We start from the raw sequence: 16,947 nt of genomic DNA on the forward strand, positions 1-16,947 counted from the left end.
CTAACAGTGAAATGATGCTAGCATATGAGATAGGCAGGAAAGTGGTGTTGATGTTTCCATAGGGATAATAGGGATACATGCTTGCTATTCTGTGACCAAGTTCTTAACACAGTGCAATAGAGAAGTGGGGGAAGTGAGCATAAGCAAGGTCCTGCTGGAGATTTGAGAATCCATTATCCCAGGTTATTGCCTAAGCAGATGAAATATGATGAAACATCTGTTTTTGTAAAATTCCATCTGAAGTTACTCCATTTTTCTTTTCTCCTCTCACATATCTTATTGATTTCTAATTTAATTTCATTGTGGCTAAAGATGTTCAATCCTTTTAAATGTATTCTTGTTTTATGGCTGGGCATATGGTCTCTCGGTGAATGTACCATGTGCACTTGCAAAGAAAATGTGGTTGTTGAATATACTGTTCTCTATATGTCATTTAGGTCAGAACGGCTGATAATGTTCAGATCTTCTTTGTCTTTACTGACTATAGGGTGGGGGTTCAAGTTGTAACAATTACTGAGAGAGTCATGTTAAAATATTTAACTGTATCTATTTATGCCTTTAGTTCTCTCAGCTTTTGTTTCATGTATTTTGAAATTCTATTTTTAGGCACATAATTATAGTTTCTTGATGAATTGACCTTTTTATCATTATGTCCCTCTTTACCTCTGGGAATATTCTTTTTTTTTTTTTTTTTTTTTTTTTTTTGAGACAGGGTCTCACTCTGTCCTGAAGGCTGGAGTGCAGTGGCATGATCTTGGCTCACTGCAACTTCCGCCCCCAGGTTCAAGCGATCCTCCCACCTCAGCCTCCCCAAGTAGCTGGGACTTACAGGCACACACCACCATGCCTGGCTACTTTTTGTATTTTTTGGTAGAGATGGGGTTTTACCATGTTGGCCAGGCTGGTCTTGAATTCCTGACTTCAGGTGATCTGCCTGCCTTGGCCTCCCAAAGTGCTGGGATTACAGGCGTGAGCTACCACACCCCGCCCTCATCTTCATTCTTAAGGGATTTTAACTAGATACAGGATTCTAGGTTGGCAGGTTTTAATTTTCCCTTTTGTCACTTCATAACTGCTATTCCACTGTTTTCTGGCCTCCATTGTTTCTGATATTAAGCATTTTTTCTGCCTCATTTTCATTTTCTTGCTGGAACTCCAGCTCTACATTTGATAGACTTTTTAATTTTGTCCAATGAATCCCTAAGGCTTTGTTCTTTTTATTTTGTTTTGTTGTAATCATTTTCTCTTTGTTTTTCAGATTGGATAATTTTCTTTCTTTTTTTTTTTTCAGACGGAGTCTCACTCTGTCTCACCCAGGCTGGAGTGCAGTGGCACACGATCTTGGCTCACTGCAGCCTCCACCTCCCGGGTTCAAGCAATTCTCCTATTTTAGCCTCCCAAGTAGCTGGTACTACAGGTGTGTGCCACCACACCTGGCTAATTTTGTATTTTTACTAGAGATAGGGGTTCACCATGTTGGCCAGGCTGGTCTCAAACTCCTGACCTCAGGTGATCCACCTACCTCGGCCTCCCAGAGTGCTGGGATTACAGATGTGAGCCACCACGCCCAGCCTGGATTGAATAATTTTTATCGCTCTTTCATCCTTTTTTTCTTTTGAGACAAGGTCTCACTCTGTTGCCCAGGCTGAAGTGCAGTGGCATGATCCTAGCTCACTGCATCCTCAAACTCCTGGGCTCAAGCAATCCCACCTCAGCCTCCTGAGTAGGTAGGACTAAAGGCACACACCTCTGCTCCTGGCTAATTTTATTTTTTATAGAGATGGGGTCTTACTGTGTTGCCCAGGGCAGTGTTCCCTTCAAATACTGACTCTTTACTTTGTCATCTCCAATTTTCTGTTGAGTGAAGTTTTTTCAGTTATATGTTTCAATTCTAGATTTTCTTCCTTTTTTTTTTTTTTTTTTTGAGACAGAGTCTCACTCTGTTGTCGAGGTTGGAGTACAGTGGCGTGATCACAGCTCAATGCAACCTCAGCCTCCTGGCCTCAAGTGATTCTCCCACCTTCACCTCCTGAACAGCTGGAACTACAGATGCACACCACCATGCCCAGTTAGTTTTTTTGTGTTTTTTTGTAGAGACAGGGTTTCACCATGTTGCCCAAGCTGGTCTCAAGCTCTGGGCTCAAGCAGTCCTCCTACCAAGGCCTCCCAAAGTGTTAGGATTATAGGCATGAGCCACTGCGCCCAGCCCAATTCTAGAATTTCTGTGTGGTTCTTTTTTATAGCGTCTATTATTTTTTTTACAGAGATTTCATATTTGTTCATTTATTACAAGCACATTTTCATTTATGCCCTTGAGCATAGTTATAACAGCTGCTCTAAAATCTTTGTATGCCAAATGCATCATCTTGGAGTCAGTATGCAGTGCCTTTTCTCTTTTATTGTTGTCCTATTTTTCTTTTTTTGGTACTAGTAACTTTGGACATTGTGAACGATAAAATTATAGGCTCTGCATTCTTCTTTAGTCCTCTGAATAGTTTTGTTGTTGTTGTTGTTGTTGTTTTGTCCCAGTAGGCAGTTAACTTGGCTATACTCAAAACGTTAAGTTTTCTGTCTTGCCTATGGTAGGTGGCAACTGACATTCTTTTCAATTCTTTTAAACTTAGCTGGGCTCCTTAGTATCTCCCCCAGGTGTGCTTAATTCAGGTGTCAGCTGGCAATTTGGGCAAGTCTATACAAAGAATTTGGAACTCTGGTTCTCTGGGATTGGGGTTTTTATTGGAATTTTAGCTGTTTTCAGCAGTAAGGCCTGCCTTAGGTGTGAAACCATAAAAAATGGGAATCTTACTAATGCCCTTCCTTTCTTTCAAGTGTCAACCCCCATCTACTTTCTTCCTGATTATGGCAGTTTTCCAATGCCTTCAGGTAGTTATAGGTTACCCAGAGTTTATAGTTGTCTGTGAGAGGTTCAGAACAATGGAAACTAAGTCATTACCAAAATTAGAATTCTCTTTCCTACCTTTATTTTTTAAGGCGAAAGGATAGCATTTTTAAAGTAGTGTGTCATGATCACCATGTTCCTGTCAATATTAGTGATCATTTCAGTCAATGGAATAAATAATTCAGAAGGAATTGCTAAGCATAAAGATAGAAACTGCTTAGGCCAGGCGGGGTGGCTCATGCCTGTAATCCCAGCATTTTGGGAGGCCGAGGCAGGTGGATCACAAGGTCAGGAGTTCAAGACCGGCCTAGCCAACACAGTGAAACCCCATCTCTACTAAAAATACAAAAATAATTAGTCGGCCGTGGTGGTGGGAGCTTGTCATCCCAGCCACTCGGGAGGCGGAGGCAAGGAGAAACGCTTGAACCTGAGATGCAGAGGTTTCAGTGAGCCGAGATCCTGCCACTACACTCCAGGCCGGGTGACAGTGTGAGACTCCGTCTCAAAAAAAAAAAAAAAAAATTAACTGCTTAATGGCCGGGCGCAGTGGCTCGCCCCTGTAATCCCAGCACTTTGGGAGGCCAACGAGGGTGGATCACTTTAGACCAGGAGTTCGAGACCAGCCTGGCCAACATGGTGAGACCTCTTTTCTACTAAAAATGCAAAAATTAGCTGGGCACAGTGGCATGCGCCTGTAATCCTAGCTACTCGGGAGGCTGAGGCAGGAGAATTGCTTGAACCTGGAAGGCGGAGGTTGCAGTGAGCTGAGATCATGCCTCTGCACTCCTGCCTGGGCAACAGAGCGAGACTCTGTGAAAAAAAGAAGAAAAAAAAAAGAAAAATTAACTGCTCAAATATTTAGAGGAGAAGCACTGTTTTCCTTATATTTCTTCCACTTGAGGAATAGCACAGCTTTGTGTGACATGCTAATTTCTTCTCCAAGAGCTAAAGATGTAATTCTTGCTAAGTGCATGAATGATCTTATTGATAGATGGCACGTTTTTGGTCACTATTAACATGATGTTGAAAATGTGTGGTACGAAATAATTTTGAGTTCAGAAGTCATTTTTAAAGTAAACTTAAAATTTTAAATATTTGAAGCTGGCAAAATTATTTGAATAGTCACCATTTCTATTGTATAGTTTTATCTGTTTATTTAGAAATTTTTCATTTTGGAATATTCACTCAAAAGAGCATATAAGACCAGGTGCGGTGGCTCACACCTGTAATCTCAGCCCTTTGGGAGGCCGAGGCCGGTGGATCACCTGAGGTCAGGAGTTCGAGACCAGCCTGGCCAACATAGTGAAACCCCATCTCTACTAAAAATACAAAAATTAGGTGGGTGTGGTGGCACACACTCGTAGTCCCAGCTACTTGGGAGGTTGAGGCAGGAGAATCGCTTGAACCCAGGAGGCAGAGGTTGCAGTGAGCCGAGATCATGTGACTATACCCCAGCCTGGGTAAAAGAGTGAGACTCTGTCTCAAAAAAGAAAAAAAAAAAAACCAGCCACGGTGGCTCACACCTGTAATCCCAGCACTTTGGGAGGTCAAGGCAGGTGGGTCACCTGAGGTTAGGAGTTTGAGACAAGCCTGGCCACATGGTGAAACCCTGTCTCTACTAAAAATATACAAATTAGCCAGACATGGTGGTGTGTGCCTGTAGTCCCAGCTACTCAGGAGGCTGAGTCAGGAGAATTACTTGAACCTGGGAGATGGAGGTTGCAGTGAACCGAGATCGTGCCAATGCACTCCAGCCTGGGTGACAGAGCGAGACGCTGTCTCAAAAAAAAGAAAAAAAGAGCATATAAAATGTAAAGATACAATAAAGAGAATAATAAAATGGAAACTATTGATTCATCTTTTACTAATTATTGACACTAGTCAATTATTTATTTTTTTCCTTTACATCTGTTCTGTCTTCTCTCTCTCTGTCTTTAAATTTGAAGCTCACAGGCATTGCCGAGCATTGATAATTAGGGCAAACAAGATTGCAGGTCTATGATAACATACAGTCTGTCCTGGCAATAATAGCAAACATTGCCATTTATTTATTTATTTATTTATTTATTTAGAGATGGAATCTCACTCTGTTACCTAGGCTGGAGTGCAGTCACATGATCTCGGCTCACTGCATCCTCTGCCTTCCCAGTTCAGGTGATTCTCCTGCCTCAGCCTCCCAAGTAGCTGGGATTACAGACATGCACCACCACGCCTAGCTAATTTTGTATTTTTAGTAGAGATGGGATTTCACCATGTTGGTCAGGCTGGTCTCGAACTCCTGACCTCACATGATTCGCCTGCCTTGGCCTCCCAAAGTCCTGGATTACAGATGTGAGCCACTGCACCCAGCCACCTATAATTTAGTAGGGAATAGTTCTAAATTCCTCAGATATCTGCTAACGGTAGTTCAGATAGCTGTTTAACTGCCAACAAGTTGGAAATTTCAGTGAAGTCATCCTTTAAAAAAATGTAACTTGGGACCTTGGTAAGACTTTCCACAGCTTTTTGAATGCTCGCTTTTACATTTTTATTCTAAATTATAAACATAAGTGTGATATTTGGGCTGTTTCTTTTGCAGAAAGAATTAGGATTTTTCCTTTGAAAAGCAAATTGCAGCAGATTTGAATCAATATAAAAGGTTGAAATTAGTAGGAGAGAAAAAGCAAAAAGCACTAAATAACTTCAACTTGAGAACATACAGTTTCTTTTTAATAGTTCTGGGCAATTTGAAATAAATCTACAGATGGCCTCAGGCGGCAGATGTGTGAATTGTGGTGGAGGGAGAAAGCATATAGCCATGAAATACCTCAAGGCAGGATACTGATTTTACAGAACTGAAACTCCTTTAATTTCCACAATTAACGCCAATAAAAGACAATCTTGACTTATTTTTTCAACTAGATATGAAGAAGCTGAAGTCCGGAAAAAACTTGAGGAAAAAGACAGGCAGGAGGAAGCACAGCGGCTACAACAAAAAAGGCAGGAAACAGGAAGAGAGGATGGTGGCACATTGGCTAAAGGTTCTTTGGAGAACGTATTGGATTCCAAAGACAAAACCCAAAAGGTATTTCAAATTTAATGTGTGAGTTAAAAGACCGTTTCTTCTTGTTAGATGATTTGCTTAAAAAGAGTTGAGATACCACTATAAAGTTCTTTTAGGCAACAAGGATGAACTTTAATGTTTTGATTAGAAATTTATTTAAGGCTGGGCATTGTGGCTCACGCCTGTAATCCCAGCACTTTGGGAGGCCGAGGCGGGCAGATCACTTGAGGCCAGGAGCTCGAAACCAGCCTGGCCAACGTAGTGAAACCCCGACTCTACTAAAAATACAAAAGTTAGCTGAATGTAGTGGTGCGTGCCTGTAGTCCCTGCTACTTGAGAGGCTGAAGTGGGAGAATTGCTTGAACCCAGGAGGCAGAGGCTGCAGTGAGCTGAGATCGTACCACTCCACTCCAGCCTGGGCAACAGAGCAACACTCTGTCTCAAAAAAAAAAAGAAAAGAATTTGAATTAAATATTCTAGCCTCAGTTGACTTCAGATTTTTCTATGAATTTCTATGGCAATATTTTCTTTGCATTAATTCGTTTTTTAGCAGACATTATAAACTTAATTAGAGCAATAGAAAAATCATTTGAGCTGAGCTGTGATTCATTATATCTGCATTCTGGTCCTATATCAAAACTTTTTTAACCACTCTGGGACTCAGTTTTCTTGTTTCCCAAATTGTAGTCTTGAAATAGATGATTTTTAAGTTTCTTCTTTCTAATCATGTAATTTACATTAAAAGATTTAGTATACTACTTTGTTTGGTACCAAGCCTTTTATCTGTTTCTGAGGTCTCATTCTTTTTCCTTTGCTTTCTCCTTCTTTTTCTCACCCAGTTTTCCCCCCCCTTTTTTTTTTTTTTTTTTTTTTTTTGAGACAGTCTCATTCTTGTCGCCCAGGCTGGAATGGCGTGATCTCGGCTCACTGCAACCTCCACCTCCCAGGTTCAAGCGATTCTCCTGCCTCAGCTTCCCAAGTAGCTGGGATTACAGGCGCCTGCCACCACACCTGGCTAATTTTTGTATTTTTAGTAGAGATGGGGTCTCACCATGTTGGCCAGGCTGGTCTCAAACTCCTGACCTCCAGTGATCTGCCTGCCTCTGCCTTCCAAAGTGCTGGGATTACAGGCATGAGCCACTGCGCCTGGCTCTTTTTTTTTTTTTGAAACGGAGTTTCACTCTGTCGCTCAGGCTGGAGTGCAGTGGTGTGATCTCAGCTCGCTGCAACCTCTGCTTCCCAGGTTCAACTAATTCTCCTAGGCTTCAGCCTTCTGAGTAGCTGGGATTACAGGCACCCACCACCATGCCCAGCTAATTTTCGTATTTTTGGTAGAGATGGGGTTTCACCATGTTGGCCAGGCTGTTCTTGAACTCCTGACCTCAAGCGATCTACCCACCTTGACCTCCCAAAGTGTTGGGATTACAGGAGTGAGCCACCACGCCTGGCTTCTCTCCCATTTTTTCACATCTATTTAGTGACTACTTGTGGTCTTTTCAGCTACATCATCTCTTTGCTAAAAGCCATCAGTGACTTAGTCTGTAGCTGCCTGCTATCACTGTACCTCCCTTCCTTTACCTCCTCAGAAACTATTCTTCCTAAAATATAAGTTGAAATCCATGGGTAAATTTCTGCTTTGATTTTTTTCTTAGGCATTTTGTAGCTTTCAGTTACCATTCCATGTGGATCATCATCCCTTTCATTAAAAAGTCGTTGTTGGCTGGGTGTGGTGGCTCACACCTGTAATCCCAGCACTTTGGGAGGCCAAGGTGGGCAGGTCATTTGAGTCCAGGAATTTGAAACCAGCCTGGGCAACATGGAAAAACCCCATCTCTACAAACTTTTTTTTTTTTTTGAGATGGAGTTTCGCTCTTGTTGCCCAGGCTGGAGTGCAGTGGCGCGATCTCAGCTCACTGCAACCTCCACCTCCCGGGTTGAAGCAATTCCCTCCCTCAGCCTTCCAAGTAACTGGAATTATAGGCATGCACCACCACGCCCGGCTAATTTTATATTTTTAGTAGAGACAAGGTTTCTCCATGTTGGTCAGGCTGGTCTTGAACTCCCAACCACAGGTGACCCACCCACCTTGGCCTCCCAAAGTGCTGGGATTACAGGCATGAGCCACCGTGCCTGTCCTCTACAAACATTTTTTAAAAAATTAACCAGTCATGATAGTGCACACCTGTAGTCCCAGCTACTCAGGAGGCCAAGTGGGGAGGATCACTTGAGCCCAGGAGGTCCAGGCTGCAGTGATCATGCAACTGCACTCCAGCTTGAGCATTAGGGTGAGACCCTATCTCAAAAAAAAAACAAAAAACAAACAAAAAAAAGGTCTAAGTGGGTCCTTTGTTTCCCCATCTATAAAATGAGTTAGTACCATACAGGATTATCCCATGTTGTCTTGGTTAAAAAATGTAAACTACATAGGCTGGGCACGGTGGCTCACGCCTATAATCCCAGCCCTTTGGGAGGCTGAGGCAGGCGGATCACAAGGTCAAGAGATCAAGACCAGCCTGGCCAACATAGCAAAACCCCATCTCTACTAAAAATACAAAAATTAGCTGGGCGTGGTAGCATGCACCTGTAATCCCAGCTACTCAGGAGGCTGAGGCAGGAGAATTGCTTGAACCTGGGAGGCAGAGGTTGCAGTGTGCCAAGATCGTGCCATTGCAATCCAGCCTGGCAACGGAGCAAGACTCTGTCTCAAAAAAAAAAAAAAAAAAATGTAAACTACATAAGCAATACTTTGTATTAGTTCATTTTGCTTTAATTATGTGGTGGAGGACACTGAATGGGATAAACAGAATTTTTGTTTGATTGTTAAGAAGTACTTTCTAATCAAATTAAATATTAAATTTCTGTAGCAGTTTGTGCTGTTAAATTATATTTGGTCTTTAATTGAAGTAAATTTTGAGGAAATGTTCTATGATTCTGAAAGGTTGCTAGTTATTTTAGCTGTTGTCTACTGCCAAAGAAACCTTTTAATATCATTATTATTCATCTGCGTTTTTATAAAAGGCCAGTACTCTGCACACTTCGTTTCTTAGAGTTTCCATTTAAGAGAAGTAAATGAAGTATTAAAGTTGAATTTTTTGTGTCTACGAAAGTTGAAACTTTTTTTTTTTTCCCTATGCATTAGAGCAATGGTGAAAAGAATGAAAAATGTGAGACCAAAGAGAAAGGTAAGTGTATACAGAAAGAGGAAGTTGTTTTAGGTTCTGACTGAGATCTTTTAATCAGAATAAGCGTCGGGTTTTATACAATGAGATTCTTAGCATTGTTGTCTAATCTCTTTGTAAGCTTTATCATTTTTCCTAGTCTGTACAATTATATTGAAAATGTTTGAGGTTATTTTTATGTATTTATCATAGGGGATATTTTATGAATAATTTTAACCTTACGTGTTAAACTGGTAATATGCAGTTGAAAAATGTCAAAACCAAAGCTTGTACTTGTTTTCTTTTCAAGATGCAGTTTAGCAATAATGGTTAAGAGTATGGCTCTCAGAAGTCAAACTGCCTGAGTTTGAATACTGGTTCCTCCTCTCCCTTTCTGCCTGGTTTTCAGAATGTTGCTTAAACATTCTACCTTTGTTTCCCTGTCTGTAAAGTGGAGATAATAATAGTACTTATTTCATAGGGTTGTTGTCAGGGTTGAATGAGCTAATATATGTAAATTCTTGGAATACGTGGTAAACTTTAAGTAGGACTTATTATCATTTATCACTAGGTTGTAGATTTAATTTTTCTACCCACATCCATCCTGTGGTCAAAGACTAAATTATTTAAGAGTCATTTACCTCCCACATAAAAAAAAAAATCCAGGCCAGGCGCAGTGGCTCATGCCTGTAATCCCAGCACTTTGGGAGACTCAGGCAGGAGGATTGCTTGAGCCCAGGAGCTGAAGACCAGCCTAGGTAACATGGTGAAACCCCTGTCTCTACAAAAAATACAAAAATTAGCTGGGTGTGGTGGTGGACGCCTGTAGTCCCATCTGCTCAGGAGGTTGAGGTGGGAGAATTGCTTGAGCCTGGGAGGTTGAGGCTGCAGTGAGCCGTGATCACACCACTGTACTGCAGCCTATGACAGTGAGACCCTGTCTCAAATCCAAACCAGTGATATGGAAATTATCCATAGGTGGTGTTGATGCTCTGGTGACAAATATGTGACCTAAACAAGACTTTGGAAATTCTCTTCATCTACTAGAGACATTTTCCTCTCTCAGAAAAGGTTTACCTTGTCTACAGCCATACCACCTAATGCGCCCGATCTCGGGAGCTAAGAAGGGTCAGGCCTGGTTAGTACTTGGATCAGAGAAAAGGTTGAACTTAAACATAATTATAGGTAACAGTAAAATAAATTCTCTACTTAAAATATTGCCATACAACAATTATAAAAATAAACTGAGTGTGCTATAAAGTACTTCCCTAAAAGCTGTTACTGATTCATTCCAAGATTAGTTTTTATGCATTTGTTCCTTTGTATGTCATCCTGCTTAAATGTTGTCCTTCTCAGTGGTTTGTTATCAACTTTTTTGGTCTGTTTTGTTAGCATACACTTGATGGCTAGAGATGGAAGGAGAACGATTATTAGCAGCTATCGGTCGTTTAGCATAGGAGCTACTGAGACTACTTTTCTTCTCACAGCTCACTGCTGAAACAGCTTTTTATATAATCCCAACTCTCTTGTAGTGCCTTTTAATCTTTCACTTCAGTAGAACTAAGGAAAAATAGTAACATAGGGAATATTTATTTTGACAGATCGCTGCCCTCCCCCAAAAGTAAATAAATTAAATATTGCATTAGCTTTACTTAGTTTCCTTTTTGTTAGCCTTCTTAGAAAATAAAATAATCTTTTTTCCTTCTGGCTGGGAGCTAACAAATGAACATCGAGTAGAATGAGAATTGGCAAATTTTTCTTGAAGGGGGATAGATGGTAAACATTTTAGGCTTGGGGAACCTTATGGCCTTGGAGAGCCCTGTGGTCTCTGACACAACTATTTATCTCTGCTGTTGCAGTATGAAAAAATGTGTAAACAAACTAGTGTGGCAGTGATCCAGTAAAAACAGATGGCCATAGTTTTTCAACCTCTGATGTAGAATAGCAAGCTTTTGACTTGTTATTCTAAGAATAATTGGATATCTAAGTTTTTCAAATAGCTACCGTTAAGACTGTCATCAGAGACCTTTTGAATTTAGAACTTTTCCAGAATTTTAGAACCATAGATGTTTCTTTCTTCCAGTTAGTATTTTTCTAATGTCTTAATTTTTGAAAACATACTATTTTCCTAAGACATATATATTAATGTTCTTTATTTTATATTGGTAACAGAGTCAATACCAGGTGTAGCTGTAAACTCAACAGAAAGTTTTGATTTTTAAGTCTTTGTAAACAGAGCATTGAACTGGTTTCTTGATAAATGTTAAAAACACAAGGCCAGGTATGTGGTGGCTCACGCCTGTAATCCCAACACTTTGGGAGGCTGAGGTGGGCAGATCGCTTGAGGTCAGGAGTTCCAGACCAGCCTAGTCAACTTGGTGAAACCCCATCTCTACTAAAAATACAAAAATTAGCCAGGCGTGGTAACAGCCTGTGTTCTCAGCTACTTGGGAGGCTGAGGCAGGAGAATCACTTGAACCTGGGAGGTGGAGGTTGCAGTGAGCTGAGATTGTGCCACTGCACTCCAGTCTGGGTTACAGAATGAGACCCTGTGTCAAGAAAAAAAACAAATTATATTTAATGTTAGTTTACAAGATAATAAATGGTATGATGGAGTAGTAAATATGTGGCATCCATATATATTCAGTATACTTTGCTCTTCTAGAAAAAGCTGTTTGTCCTATGTTTTGTGATGTCAGCACATCTTGTGCTGTTTCTTGTCACTTATACTGTCTCTCTCAATTCCAAGGAGCAATCACAGCAAAGGAACTATACACAATGATGACGGATAAAAACATCAGCTTGATTATAATGGATGCTCGAAGAATGCAGGATTATCAGGATTCCTGTATTTTACATTCTCTCAGTGTTCCTGAAGAAGCCATCAGTCCAGGGTGGGTTATTGTGTAGTAAAGTAGTAAACTGTGGACCTTAGTAAATGTTACTACTTAGCATCCAAGCTAAATGTGATAAAGTAGTCTTTTCCTGGTAACCTTTTAAATCTTTGCATCTTTTTGTGTGTGTGGGTGGTGTGGGAGGGGAGGGGGAAGTACATTTTAGGAGCAGAGGTTTAATAGGCAAAAGAAAGAGAAAGAAGAACTGCTCTCTCACTTTTGAGAGTGAGGGATGCCCAAGTGGGATTTCCCTAAATCTTTGCTTTTTAAAGATACACTTGACCCTTTTTGAAGGTTGAAGTTACAGATTTGCTAACTTTTGATTTGGCTGTTTTCTCCTATTTGTGGTATTTAGAATCTTATCAAAAGAGAAATGAAGTTGCCTTTTCCCTCTCTCCCCAGGTGTTTGTTAACTGATTTTTCCTATTATTTTCTGTTTATAAGCATGTGAATCGTATGTACCAAATTGATTAAAATTGTGAATTAATTGAATTGTTTTACATACTGAAATTCCCTATATTTTCTGTGATACACGCTATACAAATACTTTGTGTGTGTGTGTGTGCTTAAAAGAGTATAGTCTCTGATGCCAGACTCTATTCAAATAACTGTCACTTACTAGTTGCATTATTACTAGGTAGTGACCTAACGTTTCTAAGCTCATGTTTCCATCTGTAAAATGGGGATAATAGGAGAACATATCTTACAGAGGTTTCAGGAGATTTAAATGAGAAACATTATATACACACACACACTTTAGCACAGGTCCTGGCACAAGTAAGGACTTAATTTAAAATTTGTTCTTTCTTTTTTGGTAAGAAAGCCTTTAACCTATGAAATAATTTAGTGACTTGCATGCGTATATTTTATATTGGAAATCATGGCATAGTGGCAGAACTAAACCTCCAGATAAAGGGCTATTTTCACTATTTTGAGCATGCTTATATAGATCCTATTACCTCTCTTGGTCTTGGTTTAAAATTATATATTTTTAAAATTAGGTAATAAAATCTGTATAGTTCTTGGCATATTGCAGATGCTTGATAAATGTTTGACCTGAAGTGTAGAGTGCTTTGTAAATAAGCTATTTAAAAATTAGAGCTCTTAGGCTGGGCGCAGTGGCTCACACCTGTAATCCCAGCACTTGGGGAAGCCGAGGCAGGCGGATCACTTGAGGTCAGGAGTTCCAGACCAGCCTGGCCAACATGGTGAAACCCCATCTTTACTAAAAATACTTCAGCCAGATGAGGTGGCGCATGCCTATTATCCCAGCTACTCGGGAGGCTGAGGCAGGAGAGTGGCATGAACCCGGGAGACGGAGGTTGCAGTGAGCCGAGATCATGCCACTGCACTCCAGCCTGGGCTACAGAGGGAGACTCCGTCTCAAAAAAAAAAAAAAAAAAAAAATTAGAGCTCTTTGAGGAAGACGCTGTCGAAGGTAGTGCTGAGCTGTGGTCAGCCCGCTCCTGCTCCTGCTGTACTGCTGTTGCTCTCGCGGAGGAACCGGTTGGTCAGGAAGCCACACAGCAGCCGTGGCTTTTAAAGATACTGGAAAAACACCCGTGGAGCCGGAGATAGCAATTCACTGAATTCGAATCACTCTTCATGAGCCACAGCATAAAATCCCTGGAGAAGGTGTGTGCTGACTTGATCAGAGGAGCAAAGAAAAAGAATCTTAAAGTGAAAGGACCAGTTCAAATGCCTACTAAGACTTCGAGAATCGCTACAAGAAAAACTCCTTTTGGTGACGGTTCTAAGACATGGGATCATTTCCAGATGAGAATCCGCAAACAACTCATTGACTTGCACATCCTTTCTGAGATTGTTAAGCAGATTACTTCCATCAGTATTGAGCCAGGAGTTAAGGTGGAAGTCACCATTGGAGATGCTTAAGTCAACTATTTTAATAAATTGATTACTGGTTGTTAAAAATATATATATTAGAGTGCTCAGTCTAATTAAACATGTGAATATATTCCCAGGATTTGAACAGACGAAGTTATAATTAGTCTTTGGGTAGTCTAATCTGTATTAATAGAGAGCTGGTGGTCTTTATTGCTGAGTTTACATGGAAGTTTCCCAAAATGTGAGATTTGGACTACTATGAAACTCAAGATGATTTTAGGTTGAAGATTAAAGAACAATGAAATGCATACTGAGAAAGTTATTCTCTTTTAATTTATGTTACAGTCCTTTTGAGTTAGTTTAAAGGAGTTTCAGTTTGGTGCTAGTATATCTTTTAAATACTTGCTTATCTCACTTAACTGAAGGGAACAGGTCTCAGAGCTTTCTGTAGGTAACAGTACCTACAACTAGCTGATAGTGATTACTGTATTTTTTCATTATCTATTTTTATTTATTTATTTTTGAGACAGGGTCTCACTCTGTGCCTGGGTTGGAGTACAGTGGCATGATTACAGCTCACCGCAGCCTTGACCTCCTGGGTTTAGGTGATCCTCTCACCTCAGCCTCCTGGGTAGCTGGGACTACGGGCACACGCCACCATGCCCAGCTGATTTTTGTATTTTTTTGTAGAGACGGGGTTTTGACACATGCCCAGACAGGTCTCAAACTCCTGGGCTCAAACGATCCTCCCACCGTAGCCTCCCAGAGTGCTGGGATTATAGATGTGAGCCATTGTACCTGGCCTATCTGTTCTCAGAATTTTAAGCTTTTTATTTTATTGTATTTATTTTAATTTTTTTAATTTTAATTTAATTTTATTTATTTATTTTTATTTATTTATTTATTTTTGAGACAGTCTTGCTCTGTCGCCCAGGCTGGAGTGCAATGGTGTGATCTTGGCCAACTGCAGCCTCCCCCTCCCCGGTTCAAGAGATTTCTTCTGCCTCAGCCCCCGAGTAGCTGGGATTACAGGCACGTGCCACCTTGCCCAGCTAATTTTTTAATTTTTAGTAAACACTGGGTTTCACCATGTTGGCCAGGCTGGTCTCGAACTCCTGACCTCAAATGATCCACCTGCCTTAGCCTCCCAAAGTGCTGGGATTACAGGTGTGAGCCACAGTGCCCGGCCATTTTTTTTTTTTTTTTTTTTTTTTTTTTGAGACAGGGTCTTGCTGTGTTGCTCAGGCTGGAGTGCAGTTGTACAGTCTTGGCTCACTGCAACCTCTGCCTCCTGGGTTCAGTTGATCCTCATGTCTCATGTCTCAGCCTCCCGAGTGGCTGGGATTACAGGTGTATGCCACCACACCCGGCTAATTTTTCTATTTTTAGTAGAGACAGGGTTTCACTATGCTGGCCAGGCTGGTCTTGAACTCCTGGCCTCAAGTGATCCACCAGCATCGGCTTCCCAAAGTGCTGGGATTACAGGTGTGAGCCACGGTGCCCAGCCTATTTCTTTTTTAAACTTTTATTTTAGGTTTGCTGGTACATGTGAAGGTTTGTTACATAGGTAAACATTTTCACGGGGATTTGTTGTACATACATATTTTATCACCGAGGTATTAAGCTCAGTACCCAATAGTCATCTTTTCTGCTCCTCTCCCTCCTCTTACACTCCCCCCTCAAGTAGACCCCAGTGTCTGTTGTTTCCTTCTTTGTGTTCATAAGTTCTTACCATTTAGCTCCCATATTCTTAACTTTTAATACATTATAGTATATATACCGAAGTACTCCTGTCCTAAGTGTCTAGCCCAATGAATTTTCATTAACTGAATGCACCCACTTAATTAGCATCCAGACCAAGAAACATAATCTTATCATCCTCCTGAACCCGATATACCCCCTGTAAGTTACTACACGTATCCCACTGCCCAAGGAAACCACCAATTTCTAACAGAATATATTCTTTTTGTCTGCTTTTGTACTTTATATAAATGGAATTTATAATATGTAGTCTTTTATATCTGTCTTCTATACCTCACCTATGTTTGTGACAGTCTTCTCTGTTATTGTGTGTAGTTGTAGTTTGTTCATTCTCATTGCCATATGATGTTCTGTTGTGTGAATATAGCGCAATTTACTTAAATATTTTATTTATCTTCAGACATACCTTTTACTTATTGGATATGATGCTGTTTTTTCATGTATTTAGGGCTACACAATTTCCTATTAAATTTATTTAAGTAAAAAATTATTTTTAATTAAATTAATTAAATTTAATAAAAGACAAGTAGAGCAGAGTTGGAGCAAATTGTGAAGATGGTACATAAAAGACAGAAGTTTGAGAAATGTTGGCTGATACTGTCGTTTCCCAAAGTGTTTTCTGTAGAATACTAATCCTGAAAACAGTATTTAGGTAAATATACCCCTAGGGTTGGAAATAGTCTTTAAGAATATCACATTTTATTTTTTTTCCTTCTTTGTTGAAAACCAAGCATCCTTCTGATCTGTGTACATCAGGAGAGGATATTATTAGACAATATTTTATATGTATTCTACTTCTTTACTTCCTAGAAGATACAGTAACCAACATTATTATATAGGAACTGGATTTTAAAATTAAAATGATCTTATTTGGTTTTACTTGTGGATAAAAGTTGTACCAGTCCAGCCCAGCTTGCCAGTATCGTCAGTTAAATATTGAAATGCCACTATACTGAGTGCTTTGCTAAAAGAATAATATGGAGCTCCTTACCCAGAGTTTTATTCACTCATTCAATTATTAAATCAATTTTTTTTTTTTTTTTTTTTTTTGAAACAGAGTCTCGCTCTGTCACCCAGTCTGGAGTGCAGTGGCGTGATCTCGGCTCACTGCAACCTCCACCTCCCGAGTTCAAGCTATTCTCCTGCCTCAGCGTCCTGAGTAGTTGAGACTCCAGTCATGCACCACCACTTCTGGCTAATTTTTGTATTTTTAATTAGAGACGGGGTTTCGCCGTGTTGGCCAGGCTGGTCTCGAACTCCTGACCTTAGGGGATCAGCCAGCCTTGGCCTCCCAAAGGGCTGGGATTACAGGTGTGAGCCACCGCGTCCAGCTGATTAAACCAATAT

At 40.5% G+C, this 16,947-nt stretch overlaps 1 protein-coding gene and 1 pseudogene across 9 annotated transcripts in view; both read left to right on the forward strand.

Annotated features, from left to right (window-relative positions):
• The window catches only part of USP8 (ubiquitin specific peptidase 8), a 74,760-nt gene that overhangs the window by 28,250 nt on the left and 29,563 nt on the right, over nt 1-16,947 (forward strand). For all 9 annotated transcript variants that reach the window (XM_002825446.5, XM_002825445.6, XM_063716146.1 and 6 more), the window contains 3 exons: nt 5,801-5,963; nt 9,082-9,124; nt 11,850-11,994. In XM_002825446.5, the coding sequence (XP_002825492.4) occupies nt 5,801-5,963; nt 9,082-9,124; nt 11,850-11,994 (351 nt within the window). The remainder of the gene's footprint in view (nt 1-5,800; nt 5,964-9,081; nt 9,125-11,849; nt 11,995-16,947) is intronic.
• LOC129050520 (small ribosomal subunit protein uS10-like) lies at nt 13,443-14,622 on the forward strand (annotated as a pseudogene).

This window comes from Pongo abelii, chromosome 16, assembly GCF_028885655.2.
Source record: "Pongo abelii isolate AG06213 chromosome 16, NHGRI_mPonAbe1-v2.0_pri, whole genome shotgun sequence".
In the NCBI taxonomy this organism is placed as follows: domain Eukaryota; kingdom Metazoa; phylum Chordata; class Mammalia; order Primates; family Hominidae; genus Pongo; species Pongo abelii.